Consider the following 15684-nt stretch of genomic DNA (forward strand, 5'->3'; position numbering starts at 1 on the left):
AAAAAAAAAAACCGAAAAACAAAAACACATGTCCTTTTTCTTTCATAAATGTTCAAATGGGCTTTAATGCATGGCATGAAGAGACATTTATGAAAACAAAAAGACATGTAACCGTCTACCACTTCTACAAGGCAAGTCGTGATGCTTAATAAATGGTATTGCTGGTTTTTTTTGAAATATAGAACAGTCCCTACTCCCTAATCGTGTGGTTACTGTGTCAATGTTTGGGACCAATGAGAGGTCGGTGGAGACATTGAGGGCTAAGCAGTCTTTTCACATCTTGACTATGTTTCAACATAGATACTGTAGTCAGGGACATTCTTTTTTCTTTTTTTTCTTTTTTAAGTTGGGGGGAGGGGGGGGAGGGGAAGGAGAAGAATGCTCCTTGATCATGAGGCCCGCATCCAACATAATATAAAATTGATATTACCTGAGAGTGATCTCCGGTCCTGACCAATTCAATACTAATCCATTGGTAAGATATAACGATAAAATGATTCAAAGTACTAATTTTTTTTTAAATCGTTTGATCCCAAGTTTTAAAACCTAAGCACCCAGGCGTAGAGGGTGGTAAAATTACGATCACATCCCATAAAACCCTAAAAATTCACCCCCTCTTGATGTCCATATGCAAGATCAGGGAGCATTCATTTTCTTTTTTTTGTGAAAGACTTTGGTGACTGGTTTTCTTTTGGTTCTTGGCATTGTAACACAGCGACTATATAATTTTGGAGCAAGGAAGATAATAGTGACAAATGTGGGACCGATAGGGTGCATTCCATACGAGAGAGATCTGAATCCAACGGCAGGGGATGATTGCGTCGCCTTCCCGAACGAGATAGCGTTGATGTTCAATTTGCGGTTGAAAACGTTGGTGGTGGAGGAGCTAAGCTCTACCCTCGTGGGCTCTCAGTTTGTGTACGCTGATGTCTACAACATTGTCTGGGATTTGATTCAGAACTACGCATCCTACGGTTTTGAAGTAGCTAACTCGGCCTGCTGCTACCTATCGGGGAAATTCGGAGGGATAGTTCCTTGTGGCCCCACATCAAAGGTGTGTGGGGACCGCTCCAAGTATATATTCTGGGACCCATATCATCCTTCCGATGCTACTAATGTGATCATCGCCAAGCGTTTGATGGACGGATTTGATGCTGATGTTTACCCAATCAACATCCGACGACTCGCCCAAGCCTCTCCTTGATGTCTTCCTCCTTTATTATTATTTTCATTAAGTTGATATTTTTTGAGGGCAAAGGTTTTCTGCATCTCTCATCCAATGTGTACTTCACTGTACCTCACCGCTCACTACAAATAATTTGAACTCCAATAGTTATCCTAAAAATATATCATCTATGTGAAATCTACATTTTTGAAGTATGCGAGAAAATAATTAAAAAATAAAAATTCATGTTACATGAAAGTACACATTGATATCGTGACCATCTTTATCCTTAATCATTATGAGGAAAAAGATAATCTAAACCGTTGGAGAGTTTTATGGTATTTGTAGAGAATATAAAAAAAGGGTGGTTTAATTACACTACCATCCCCTGTGCTTATTTTATAGCCACCCCTTGCAATCATGACAATTACTTTGTCTCTTTACAGTTCACGGTGTTACGTCAGCAAATGGAAAAGACACTTTGGCCCTTCAATTAAATACTCATTTAAACACATTTCTGAAAGTCTTTCTACCGTCTTTAGTTGGTAAACAAAAAAGATACTTTTGCCCTTTCATTAACAGACACATTTCACCATATTTCTCAAAATCTGAGAGTTGAAAGCTCGACGACGATTAGAACCTGAAGAACCATATTCCAGCGATTGGCTCGTCAAGAACCACACCGACCAGTACGCCGGCGATTAGAACCTGAAAGATTCAAACCCAGCAGAAGGCAGTCGATTTCCTTGAAGGTACTAGCGGCAGTATACATCGACTGTTTTTTTTTTTTGGTGAGGGTAAGTTAAACCCTAAACTTTCCTCTTCATTTATTACTGTAATGCGATACATTAATAGATGGGCATGATCTTGGATCGCATCTATGAGAGTGGATATAGCAAACCAATAATTTGGTAAATAGAAATCAAAGAAGAGTACAGAAAACCCCTGTTTCAGCTTGTGAATGAAGAAGTGAACGAAGCGACGGTGATACAGTACACAGCGAGGTAGTTGTGGTTGGGATAGAACAAGGTGCTATTGGCCATACCAGAAAATCCGGCGGCCACGACGATAACTTCAAGGGAGGTCAAGCAGTGTTTCAACAACTTCAATTCCGAGTTTGAGCAGGCATAGAGAACTCAATCGTCGTGGGTGGTGACGGACATGAAGCTTAGGGAAGAGATTATTAAGCTGTCCATCGCCAAGAAATTCGCGCCAGCGTACCGGGCTTTCTATGGTAAGTATCGGGCCTTGGTGAGAAGCGAGAACGATATGGAGCCCATGGTCAGGTTTGCTCCTGATGATGTGGGGAATTACTTATCGGATCTGTTCTACGGGACCAGACCTTCCGGGAGTGCTTCATCGTTGACGTCTTCTTCTCCTGCGCAATCGCGAGGGAAACACTCCAGACGGTGATGAGACACGGATAGAGACTGTGTGTGAGACAAGAGAGGATAATTTGAAAGAGAAAAACCGGCTAAAAGATTCTCAGCCATGACTCAAGAATCATAGTCAAGAATTGGGTAAAACTGATAATGGCAATTGGCATGTGTTCATGTGGGATGTGGTGTTTCTAGGCAATTGGCTGGTAAGAAAAAGCAGAGCCCGGGACCAGAAGAGAAATATCTACATCTTCAGAGGAGGAGGAACCAGAGGAATCCGAAGAGCTTAATCCCTGACAATCTCCTTCGCTCTCAGGTCTTGGAGCTTCCATGGTGAATAAAAACCCTTATTTGAACTTTTAACCCTAAATTGCAAATCACAAGGGTACAACTGGATCATCACTTCACCAAAGGGCATTTTTATCTTTAAAAAGATGAGGACACAAGCCACGTCAGCTCATAACGATAAATCCTAAACGGAACCTTAACACCGTCAACTGCAGGTAAATTACAAGGGGTGACAGTGTAATTAACCCTATAAAAATGCATGTGTTTGATTGCCTGATGTGGAATATTAATAGGCAATCATACATGATTGATTCCTGTCCCCCTACATGGCTGGTTATTTATCCTACTCCTCCTGCTCACAAAGTCTCACCTAATGTGATGGGTTTATGATTCGAAGATGAGGAAAGATGGCCCCACAACTTTATAACTTGTTTTACCATCCTTTCATTTTCTATTTTTTTTATTTTTAAGGTAACATTTCTATTGTTTTATTCTTTTTTTCTTTTTGGTAGGTCTATTGTTTTATTCTACTATACGTATTACGTAAGACCCACAATTTTATCAAAAAAAAAAAACCCACAATTTCCTACTTTTCCAACAAACAACCAAGGGAAAATGGCATTTCGTGGTTTTTTTTTTTGGGAAAAAGTATGGTTTTTTTATCGTGCAATTCCTACGCAATGAGAGGATGTACTTGGGCATAATGACAAGATAGATTTTTTTTTTTTTTTTAAGGGTGGAAGCATAATTTTGCCGCCCTCTATATTTGATCGCAAGGGCCATGCTACTAGGGACTAGGACTGTTCTTTTAGTCTTTTTTTATTTTATTTAAAATGAATTCTTTCTAGGAGCGGGCCCCTATGCTAGCATACTAACCAATGAGAGAAAGCCCATAGGCATTTGCCAGGATAAGTCTGGTGGTTGTTTCACACTCCTATGTCTAGGTGCGTGGGTGTACTCTCGAACAAAGTATACGTTCTCTTGAAAATATATAAAAAAAAGAAAGAATGTTACCTGACAGTGTGTATCTACGTCTACATACAGTAAGTGTTAAAAGATTGCATTGTCTTACATTGAAGATGCTCTTATGCCCCCTCCCATTGGTTGCGTCCACTGTTAAGTAGTGTTCTATTGCCCCTATAATAAATCGAAAACAAGTTTATTTATCATCCTCGCATCCATTTTTACCAAACGCCCAAGGTTATGAATTGAACCCAAGTATATTTTGCCTTTATTGAATGATATAACCTTAATACCTATTTGTTTTTGTTCCACTGCTTCACATTTATCACTCTTATCACATGATCCTATTTGAAGAAAAAAAAATTTTGTGAGAACATATCTCCCAAGCCCAACCACTTAACCTAGGGCTGGGAGCCCTTGGCTCTTTATTTATTTATTTTTTTGAGGGGGAGGGAGAAAAAAAAAATTTGTGAGAACATATCTTCCAAACCCAACCACCTAACCTAGGGCTAGGAGCCCTTGGCTCTTTATTTATTTATTTTTTTGAGGGGGAGGGGGAGGGGGAGGGCATGTGTTTCTTTTTGCCAGAAACCTTAAGCCACAAACAGGAGGAACTTTCATATGCTCCTAGTCTTTTGCCAAAAAAATTGGGGTCAAAGTCTTAACCCTTACCATTGAATGCAGACAATCCTTTTCAAACATCATCTTATTAGTTCTCATCAGTGTCAGTTACCCCATTCAATATATGATTTAAGGATTCACAAAATATTTTCTACTTAATGGGAGACACCCTACATTTATGAATTTTTTTATGAATAGCTTTAGACAAAGCGGTTCTTAGATGGCCATATGTATTGGAAGAGTAGGGAAGAAATTCGAACATTATTTTAATAGTTGTTTTGAAAAGGTTATCATCTAGCTAAGAGAAGAAAAGAAAAGAAAAAAGAATCTAGAAAAGAGAAGAAAAAAAAAAAAATTGAATTTTAAGAGAGAGATAAATACCAAGGAAATCATTGTGTAATCATTCATTTTTTGTCTTATATGTTTTCATATTTTCTCTTATTTTATTGTGTTTTTTTCGTAAGAAAATTTTTAGAGGAGCAAAAGAAATTTTCACAATTCTCAAAGGAAATTTTGAATTTGAAAAGGAAAATAAAGACATATCAAATGCAAAGAAAAATTCTTAACCCAAGAAAAAAAGTATAAAAAATGTACTTTTTTCTTTTATATTTTTTTCTTCTCTTGGCTACCAAATACAACCTAAATGAAGCTCGCATATTTAAAATATAAAAGATAATAATAATAATTTAAAAAGAAAAAAAAAGAAAAAAGAAAAAGAGAGAAACAAACTAATGAGAGAGGAAAATTACACTACGACATCATGGGAAGTTTTTCCCATATTGTAGATAAGAATTTTCTTACTAGCACATGAAAAGGAATCGAGAGAGGGTAACACTTGAAACCTAGTACAAATCCATAATTTAGATCAACCGAAATCAAGATCAACCCTTAGCAAAGCCTCATTCTTTTTGCTCTATGATATGGGAAGATGATCACTACTTGGTTGCATGTCCCTATGCTCAGATACAGGGTTTACAAAATAACCACCCTACCCCCTAATTGGATGTATATATTAAATACATCTCCCTTGGCTGGTTGCCTTGTTCACACAATAGCCACATGGCAAGTAGTGATCCACAACCCCTATGATATTTTATTTTTTGCAAAAATCCGAACATGTCGTCGAACCCTCTATCCCTTTGCCAATGAGATAGACACTTTTTTTTTTTTGAGGGTGCATATGGTAAGAGTGTCAATTTATAACCAAAATCGAATACCAAATCTAGAACTGAGTCAAATTAACCGAACAAAAATGATTTGGTTTAAATTCGGTTTGAGTATGAGTATTCACCTTGACTCAGTTCAGTTACGGTTCATGGTATAAGAACCGTCGATTCAAACTGAACCGAACCAAATTGGTATTAGTTTGAGTATATGAGTATTCACCTTTGTTTTTATTTTCTTGAATGTTAAGTGCTTTTTTTTTGTAATTTATTGCACATATTCACATGTTAAGATAATTTTAGAGTTTACAATGACCACAATGTCCATAACTGAGCCCAGTATAATCTTTGATCCATCACAGTGATGTCCATGAGTGAAATTGTTTGCATAATTGAATGAAAATCGAGTTACAAAATCGAATTAAAATCGTATTACAGAATCAAATTGAAACTAAAATCAAATCGAATTAAATCGATTTGAGTATTCAATATGAAATCGAATCGATTCTTAATTCGATTTCAATTTACCTCATCATCCCTTTAAATTAAATCGAAATCGAATAAAAAAATAGAAACATAGCCGATTGACACCCTGGAATAGACATCAGGAAAGAGTGGGAGGGGTATGTTTTTATCCCGTACTATAAGGGCGGTAAGTCTAGAATACGGTGGGTGAAGGTAAACCCTCCACCTCCTCCGGTGTCGGAAACCTTTCGCAAAGTATCTTTTCCATCGGTTGAAACGTGTCAGGGATTCAGAATAGATAACGTTCTTACGCACTCCAAGACTAAATCTAAAAGGAGGGCAAGAGCTTATAGTAACGTCAGATCGGAATCCAATTTCCGTAGTTCGGATTCCAATCCAATTGCTGGATATCTCTATAAACACTTGCTCTACCCATCCTATCTGAAGAAACAGGAAATACAAACCAGAAGATAACATCGGAAGGGCGATAGAACGATGGAGCTGATACAAGTTCAACAAGAACCTAGCGGAATCGCTTTTGTGACAATCAATCGTCCTAAATCGCTGAATTCGTTGACGAAATCGATGATGACAGATCTAGCGAGGGCGTTCAAGAGGTTAGATGGGGACGATTCGGTGCGGGTGATCGTGTTATCAGGAGCAGGGAGGGCATTCTGTTCCGGTGTGGATCTTACCGCTGCAGAAGATGTGTTTAAGGGAGACGTGAAAGACGTGGAAACTGATCCAGTTTTTCAAATGGAGCTTTGTCGGAAACCTATCATCGGTGCGATCCATGGTTTCGCAGTCACGGCGGGGTTCGAGATCGCCCTCGCCTGTGATATCTTGATAGCTTCAAAGGGGGCCAAATTCATTGATACTCATGCCAGGTCTCTCTCTCTCTTATTCTCCATCCGTTTTCGTGTTCTCTGTTTTTTGTAAATTGTAATCGTCTCCAAATTTCCAAATTTGTTTGTGGGTTGAGTAGTGCTGTTTTTGATGAAAATCTCAGATGAAATTTGATATTTTTTGAGGGGGTGGGGGTAAATAGGTGAAATGAAAAGCCTAAAGCCAAAGGCTTTTATTTATGGAAATAGGCATAAAGAACCCTCAGCATTTAGGGTAGTTCTGTCTTTTAAACTAGACTGAACCGAACCACAATCATGTTGGGTTCTAGTTTGATTGGGTCAACCCAATTTAGCACCTCTTTTATGTCTTTGTCTCTCTGGTTTCTGACAACTCTTCCCCACTTTTCCTTCCCCCATGGGCCATAACTATTATGTTTACCGTAATTCTTGACACGTATTTTAGAATGACTCACTCGATATATTTTGGTGGTAATTTGAATCAGATTTTTTCTGAGATATATGGTTGCAGTAGAGATAGGTTGGGTCAATATGGTTCGACCCGATGGATCGGCTTGCAATTGGAAAAAATATATAATGTACTATTGTCTTATTGATTAAGGATTTTTGTAATTTGGGGTTTTTCGAGTTTGGGTTTCTGGACGAGTTTTCTTGAATGTATTTGGGTGACATCAGTGGCTGAACCTTGTTAAATCTGTTTATGTGCTAATCTGTCTCTATTTTTCTTTGTATTTGTTTGGTGTTCGTTCAATCAATAATCCCCCAAGGGAATCGATCCCAAGAGTTTTTTTTTTCTGTTCATGAGGAAGTTAGTCCTTCCCTAGTGTAGGAACTGTCAAGAGAGGGTAAATATGCTAACTCTACCAATCCAAAGCATGGATTTGGTTGTTAATAATTGTCAAAAGTGGTTGTATCTGTCTTTACATGTACACAATCCCCTTATTTAACAGGTTAATTAAATTAGTTTTGTGTTGGTCGGCCAATTAACAGGTTTGCTTCTGTTCATGTTTCCTAACCGATTCCATTAAGCAGAACTTCAATTTAGGCAAATTCCACCTGACATAAATCTGACATGATTTGAAACTGACATAACCAAATCATTGCTACCTCTGGCACCATCCTTTTATATGTTCAGAGAACAAGTTCTGAAAACGGTACCATGTTAATCATGAGAGAATGGAACAACCAAGGTCCTTCTGAAGAGTCTCGTACGGCTCACTTGGGTGGAATCCATCCAGTCTTGGTGCAATGCCTAGTAGCTTTTATAATGTGCAGCCATCTGCACGGTTTAGTCATGAACACAGAATTGATTGATGCTTTCCAAGCTTCCATTGAGGAGATATTTCATATATGTTTTCATACGTTCTTTAATGAATGAACAGTGCAAAACTGGTCTGACAGGTTTGGGATATTTCCTTCATGGGGTCTTTCTCAGAAGCTGTCACGCATTATAGGACCAAACAAAGCTCGTGAAGTTTCTTTGACGGCCATGCCTCTAACCGCAGGAGCTGCAGAGAAATGGGGCTTGGTGAACCATGTTGTTGAAGAAAGTGACTTGTTGAAGAAAGCCCGGGAAGTTGCAGAAGCCATCATAAGAAATAATGGAGACTTAGTATTGAGGTACAAGTCAGTTATCAATGATGGCTTTAAGCTGGACTTGCATCATGCTCTTGCGCTGGAGAAGGTATTCCCTTTTTTTTTTTCTCTCTTTCTCTCTTTCTCTGTGTTGTTAAGCATAAGCTTTTTATGTTCCCACAATTCTGTAAAAAATTGGACTGGGATGTTTGAGGAAAATATTGCAGAAATGATGGAGGAAGCAAAGAGGGGTCTTGATGATTTGAGAAAGTGTACCCTTAAGAATTCTTACAAGAGGATAGGACTTCTAGATTTAGAGATTAAACGCTGCAAGGCGATTGGTACTTTTTTTCTTTTTAGAGGGGTTGGGGATAGATGGTGAATATTATTGCTTGTCAGTAGGAGCAAGAGAATATTTGGACCCTGTGCAAATAGTTGAAAATAGCACACACATACAGAGAGAGAGAGAGATTACCAAATGGATTTTCATTGTAATTGGCTTACAACACACACACAGTGATTTCCTAATGAGTTTTCATTTTATGAGCTTTTTAATGGTCCTACATTATAGATAGTAAGTGGGAAGACGAGTTCTGTTTTATTTAGTATTAAGCATAGTTTCTATTTCTATGCTTCCTAATAAAAGTAGGACATTATAAAAGCTTACTTTTATGTGGTCAAACTGTATCTATTTATCTCAATTCTGCACATATGTTTCCACCCTAAGTTTCTGTCCTAAACCAACTGAGTAGAGATCGATTCCCTCAACTTAAGATTAGGGTCACGGATCTTTGGACTGAAATGTGTAGAGTTCTAGAAAGAAAATTGATCTTTAGTTTGTTTGGTTTTATATCAAGGGGTTAAACAGTAAAGTTTGTGGATCTGATATGTTTTGCTTAAGAGATCCTATGGGTGGTACCCAAATTGCAGGTCAAATGCTTGTCTTATTCACAGAATATAGAGGTTCAGATTTCCAAGACAGCTAGCTTTCCTGACTTTAACCACTTATAATAGCTCCTGATTGAAATGAGGAAAAGGTGGAAGGAAAATTTAGGCCGTGGCTAATTATCATTTGCGCTTTGGAACAAAGGAAGCGCCTGTGTGTGTGAAGAGATTACGGCTTATTTGGCCGGTCTGTATGCAACTTTGTTTCATGCTGACATATGTTTGATATGTTAAATTTGGATTGGTGGTCGCTGATCTAGACAATCCAACCAATTTGTGTCATGGATTTCTATTGATTTGAAAAGTAACAAGATGAAGGGAATTGGGGTAGATAATGTTTACTACATGTATAATCATTTTTTGTTCTTGTTTGTTATTCGTAAATGCTCTATGTATGGAACTTGTATAAGTTCTTATGAGCTACAAATTTGACAATTTATCATCAATGTTGATTCCAGGAGAGGGCTCATAACTATTATGATGGAATGACGAAGGATCAGTTTGAGAAAATGCAGAAGTTCATAGCAGGTCGTAGCTCGAACAAACCGCCTTCTAAAATGTAATCCTAACCATTTTTTTTTTCCTGTTGTTTTAATGCTGTACAAGTAAATTTTGTTGAACCTTACAAGTGGGATATGTAGGAAGTAAAATAAAGTATCAAGCTATTGTTCAAAAAAAGAATAAATTTTCAGCTTTGGTCCATACTTCTGTTGAACCATTCCACCTTTTCCCATTGCTTTCAAGGAAATTGTTGTTGCATGGAACCAAGTGAAAAAATGAATATCCTATATAGAGCAATGGGACCATGGAAGAGGAGGGAAATATTTGTTTCCAGTATTTGATTATCTCTATCTTTAGAAAATGAAAAGATGAAAGAAGTTGAATGAGGAGGAAAATATTTTTGTCTCATGGCTAATAACAACATGGTCCTCATGAATGATATAGTCCCAATGGCTATGAACGATAGGCTCCACATTAACGACTCTGACCCAGATATTATATTGTCTTTAACTTTCTTAATTAATAAATTTATTTTCTTTCATAATAATAACTATACAAAAAAAAAAAAGGGAGTTTAATGCAGAAAAGAAATAGGAGGAATTGAAGAGTGAAGTCGATTCCCTTTTCTCAAAATGATAGGCCATTCAATTCGATTCGATTCATATCCTAAGTTCAATCCGATTCCTTCCATTGGCAAATGTATTTGATTTAGGGAATTATGGGAAGTCATCAGGTCGTACCTAGTGCATGAGAATCTTGTCATTGTGGGCTTTTGAGAGACAGATATGCATGCAGTCTTACCCTTATTTCGCAAAGAGAGTATTTCCAGATTTGAACCCGCGATGACCAGGTCGCTGTGGAGCAATCTTACCATAGTGAGTCATCCTAATTACATAATACAGTCATTTCGTTCCAAACAGCTCTCAAAGGCAAGGTAGTTTGAAGATATGAGGCTCTCTTTTTAAGGCAAAAAGAATCAAGGGTCCTTAAGGTTAAGTGAAGCGGTAGGCTGCCTTCTGCTGCTTTGGTAGTATGGGTACCACTGTACCACTTACTCAATTAGAGCATTTGGGAGACCAAAATCATCTGCAGTGATGCAGTGGGGTGCAGCGAGCATCCAACAGCTCAGGTGTATGATCGGGTCCTCTCAGCACTACACCTCTCACAGCTCGTTGCGGACAATTTAGACTAAAGCATTTGATGAGTATCTACTGTACTACCCAGTTGTGGAAATAATTCTTTGACCGGTGACCATCTTGGTCTTGGATGGGTGATAAGAGAACAATGAATAAATTTTTTGGAACTTCAATAAATAGGGAGAATAATAATGATCCTAAATTCGTGAGTGTTTTCGGAGAAAGGGGGAGAAAAGAGGATCAACAAAGCCACATCACAGGCATTACTGAACACACAACACAACTGAGACACCAGATCACAGGCATTACTGAACACGTCTCGTGAAAAAACAAAAACTGGAAGGCTCTCACCGACGCTTACTACAACACAGAGTAATATAATATCTAAAGTATGGTTACTGGTTACTGGTTACTGGTTGTAGTGAGCACACAACACATTGCTTCTTGTTGCTATCAACCCAGATCGGTTAACTCTGTCTTCCCCTGTTCATGGCGCCCCCAAATGAATCTTCCAATTCAGTACTGTTGTCAACCAGAACTGAGAATACTTGTTTTGAGTTGTTGGATGGGAAACTCTGTGTTAAAGGAGTGTCAGTGCTTTCTGAAGTTCCCACTAATGTCTCTTTGACGAGTTTTTCTTCTATCTGTCAGTCTTCTGATGCTCCACCCACTCTATCCCAGTGGGTTCAATCCATATCATACAGGGGTGGGTTTCTTGGGTTCAGCAAAGAACAACCTTCTGATAGTTTAATGAATTCCTTGGGCAGATTCAGCAATAGAAATTTCTTGAGCATTTTTAGATTCAAGACCCGGTGGCCTACCATGTGGGTTGGGGATAGTGGATCAGATATACAAATGGAGACCCAGTGGGTGCTCTTGGATGTCCCTGAATTATGGTCCTATGTCCTAATCCTGCCCTTAATTGAAGGGAAATTCAGGTCTGCTCTTCATCCTGGTGTTGACGGACATGTCATGCTCTGTGCTGAGAGTGGTTCAACTCAAGTGAAAGCTTCTTTTTTCACTGCAATTACTTTTGTTCACATAGCTGACAACCCTTACAATTTAATGAAAGAGGCCTATAGTGCTCTTAGGGTCCATCTCAACACGTTTTGGCTTTTAGAAGAGAAGCTAGTCCCACCTCTATTAGACAAGTTTGGTTGGTGCACTTGGGATGCATTCTACTTGACTGTAGATCCCGTCGGTGTATGGCATGGAGTCGAGGACTTCGTGGAGGGAGGCATCTCGCCAAGATTCCTCATAAGTGATGATGGCTGGCAGAGTATCAACTTAGATGGGGAGAACCCACATGAGGATGCAAAGAACCTTTTGTTGGGTGGTACGCAGATGACTTCCAGGCTTTACAAATTTGAGGAGTGCGAGAAGTTCAGGAGGTATAAGGGTGGGACATGCTGGCCCCCAACGCCCCATTATTTGAGCGCAAGAGACCGAAGATGCTGATCTCTAAGGCAATTGAGATCGAGCATTTAGAGAAGGCCCGAGACCAGGAGATTCAATCCAGGGTCACTAACTTGTTGGAGTTTGAATCGAAGATTAAAGCACTGAAACATGAACTTGATGAGATGTTTGGTGGTGAACAAGAGAGTGGTAATGCTTCAGGTGGGAGCTGTTCCTGTAAAGCAGGAGAATATGGGATGAAGGCTTTCACTAGGGACTTGAGAACAAAATATAAAGGGCTGGATGATGTGTATGTCTGGCAAGCTCTCTGTGGTGCTTGGGCGGGTATTAGGCCAGGGGCAACCCATCTCAATTCAAAGGTAGTCCCTGTTAAGGTCTCTCCTGGACTCAATGGGACGATGAATGATCTTGCCGCGGTGAAGGTCATTGAAGGTGGCATTGGACTTGTTCATCCTGACCAAGCAGTTAATTTTTACGAGTCAATGCATTCTTATCTCTCAAAAGTCTGAATAACTGGAGTCATGGTCGATGTTATGCATGTAAGCCTCTAAAATTCGTATCACAGAACCCCTGAATATATACTGGTTCATACACCCCTGAATGTATGCAACTTGATATCTACTTATATAGCTAAAACCTAAGAATGGTTATGTTGGTATGCAGTCACTGGAGTATGTATGTGATGAATATGAAGGCCGGGTTGAGCTTGCAAAGGCTTATTACAAAGGGCTGTCAGAGTCCCTTGTGAAGAACTTCAATGGCACTGTGGTCTGATTTCAAGCATGCATCAGTGCAATGATTTCTTCTTTCTTGGCACATGGCAGATATCACTAGGAAGAGTTGGTGAGAATTTCCTACTTTGATCTAAATTTGACAGCATTCTTTTAACAATTAAGCTACTAGAGATTAATTTTGGTTTTTATCCTACAGGTGATGACTTCTGGTTTCAAGATCCCAATGGAGATCCAATGGGTGTCTACTGGTTGCAAGGTGTACATATGATCCATTGTGCTTACAACAGCATGTGGATGGGTCAAATCCTACATCCTGATTGGGATATGTTTCAATCTGACCACCAATGTGCAAAGTTTCATGCTGGTTCTAGGGCCATTTGTGGGGGACCTGTTTATGTCAGTGACTCTGTGGGTAGCCATGATTTTGATCTTGTAAAGAAGCTTGTATTTCCTGATGGAACCATTCCCAAGTGCCAGCATTTTGCACTCCCTACAAGAGATTGCCTCTTCATGAATCCTCTGTTTGACATTAAAACCATTCTCAAGATTTGGAATTTAAACTAGGTATCCCCTTTTCAGAACAACCTTGCTTACATTTTAGTGTTCATCAGTTGAATCTAGTACTTGGATAGTATGGTTATGGAAGTATATCTTTTCGCAGTTCGGAGGTGTGATCGGGGCATTCAACTGCCAAGGAGCCGGTTGGGACCAGAAGGAGCAAAGGCTTAAAGGATACCCTGAGTGTTACAAGCAAATGTCTGGCTTGGTGCATGCTAATTATGTTGAATGGGACCAAAGGGAAGAAGCAGCTGAGATGGGTGGAGCTGAAGAGTATGCAATCTACCTTAACCAAGCTGATGAACTACTCTTCATGACCCCTAAATCAGATGCCATCCACATGACTATCCAACCATCATCATTTGAGATTTTCAGCTTTGTTCCAATCAAGAAACTTGGTTCAACTACTAAATTTGCTCCAATTGGATTGACAAATATGTTTTAACAGTGGAGGAACCATTCAAGAATTTGACTACTGTGAATCTCCGGTGGGGAATAGTGTGAAGGTTAAGGTTAAAGGTGGAGGGAAGTTCTTGGCTTACTCAAGTGGGTTCCCTAAGAAGTGCTGCTTGAATGGTACTGAAGTGAGGTTTGAGTGGTCTGTTGATGGTAAGCTGAACATGGACCTTCCTTGGAAAGAGGAATCTGGAGGCATTTCAAATGTCTGTATTCTCTACAGAATTTTTAGTGTCTTGAAAGAGGGAGGGGTATTAAGGTTATGTTTAAGAGGAGGCCTGTGGGTCGTTATTTCAGTTATATGTAACCAACATATCTAATTAAGGCTTAAATGAAAAGTCATCTCTGAACAGAACAAGGGACACAGGGACAAAATGCTCCATCACCATTCGCTAGAGAAGGAAGTCAAAGAGGATAAGGGTGACCCCATGAAAGAAAGGAGAAATATCAAACAACTGGTGAGTACGTGTGTGTAGGATGTTAGACCCAGAAACATCAAACACTTTGGTGAGTACGTGTGTAGGATGGCAGGGAGGGAAGATTGAAACATGTCGGCTTAGGACAAGTATCAAACACCTGGTGACCATCCATTCATTAACTCATCCTTTGTTTGGGGTGGCAAACGGTCGGTTGGTCAGGTTCAGCCCGGTCGGTCTGAGTTTAAATTGATTTTCCTTAACGTGCTCTTGTTGATTTTTATAAAGAGAAATGATGCAAACTTTTATTTTTATTTTTATTATTATTTAATTTTTGGGGGGTTATCTAATTGGTCATTTTGGCTTTCTACAAATTTCTAAAATCCTTAATCCCAGAACCACCTAATAAGGCTTCCAGTCTAGTTTGATTTGATTTCGTGGTAGTTCATTTGGTCCAACCGGTTTGGGCTAATTTTTAAAACCCCAATGCTTTTAAAATAAAAAAAGAAGGCTGATTTTTTAAACCAAAGCTAATGTTTTTTTTTTACCCAAAAACGGTTTTGAGTTAACACCGTTTGATTTTATTTATTTCTACTGTTTTTGTATCTAGAAACAATAGAAAAGTTTTTTTCTATTTTTGTGCTAAGAAACAATTTTTTGAATTACATAAAGGTATTTGATTTGTTGTTTCCCGAAACATTTTCAATAGTGTAGTCGGGTTCAAAATACAGGTGAAGGTATGACGTTGCATGTATGTGCAACTCACGAGTGAAGGCTTGAAGTTGGAGTTGCAGGTATACTTCGTGGAGATGAGCTTCAAGATGATGAATACAGTCCAAATTGTGAGTTTCACACGCAACCAGGTTGGAGTCATCTCTTCTGGATAGCAAAATATTTCAATAATGAATTGGGTTTGGGTAGGTCGAGTGAAGTATTAAGTTTTTTTACATTTTTTGTCCCTCCACTTGTTTTTAAAAACAGAAAAATAAGTCGGATTTGTTTTTTCATTACCATTTTTAAACACAGAAACAGTCATAAAT

At 38.8% G+C, this 15684-nt stretch overlaps 2 protein-coding genes and 1 pseudogene across 2 annotated transcripts in view; all 3 read left to right on the top strand.

The window, feature by feature from the left end:
* LOC122072187 (GDSL esterase/lipase At4g16230-like) overlaps positions 1-1345 on the top strand; it is a 2881-nt gene extending 1536 nt beyond the window's left edge. The window contains exon 4 of the mRNA XM_042636757.1: positions 716-1345. Within this exon, the coding sequence (XP_042492691.1) occupies positions 716-1204 (489 nt within the window). The 3' untranslated portion in view covers positions 1205-1345. The remainder of the gene's footprint in view (positions 1-715) is intronic.
* Positions 1346-6313: 4968 nt separating this feature from the next.
* Positions 6314-10129, top strand: LOC122091086 (probable enoyl-CoA hydratase 1, peroxisomal). The gene is made up of 3 exons (XM_042660918.1): positions 6314-6931; positions 8309-8591; positions 9886-10129. Exons 1-3 carry the CDS (start codon positions 6540-6542, stop codon positions 9988-9990), a joined length of 780 nt encoding a protein of 259 aa, XP_042516852.1. The 5' UTR covers positions 6314-6539; the 3' UTR covers positions 9991-10129.
* Positions 10130-11553: 1424 nt separating this feature from the next.
* Positions 11554-14583, top strand: LOC122072229 (annotated as a pseudogene).
* Positions 14584-15684: the final 1101 nt, after the last annotated feature.

This window comes from Macadamia integrifolia, chromosome 2 (genome assembly GCF_013358625.1).
Source record: "Macadamia integrifolia cultivar HAES 741 chromosome 2, SCU_Mint_v3, whole genome shotgun sequence".
Lineage (NCBI taxonomy): Eukaryota > Viridiplantae > Streptophyta > Magnoliopsida > Proteales > Proteaceae > Macadamia > Macadamia integrifolia.

What these genes read in the sequence shown, in the direction of transcription:
- LOC122091086 (XM_042660918.1), top strand. Translation starts at nt 6,540, where the DNA reads ATGGAGCTGATACAAGTTCAACAAGAACCTAGCGGAATCGCTTTTGTG. An exon ending in TTCATTGATACTCATGCCAG is followed by an intron (nt 6,932 to 8,308) that starts GTCTCTCTCTCT and finishes CTGGTCTGACAG; the next exon opens with GTTTGGGATATTTCCTTCAT. An exon ending in ATGCTCTTGCGCTGGAGAAG is followed by an intron (nt 8,592 to 9,885) that starts GTATTCCCTTTT and finishes TGTTGATTCCAG; the next exon opens with GAGAGGGCTCATAACTATTA.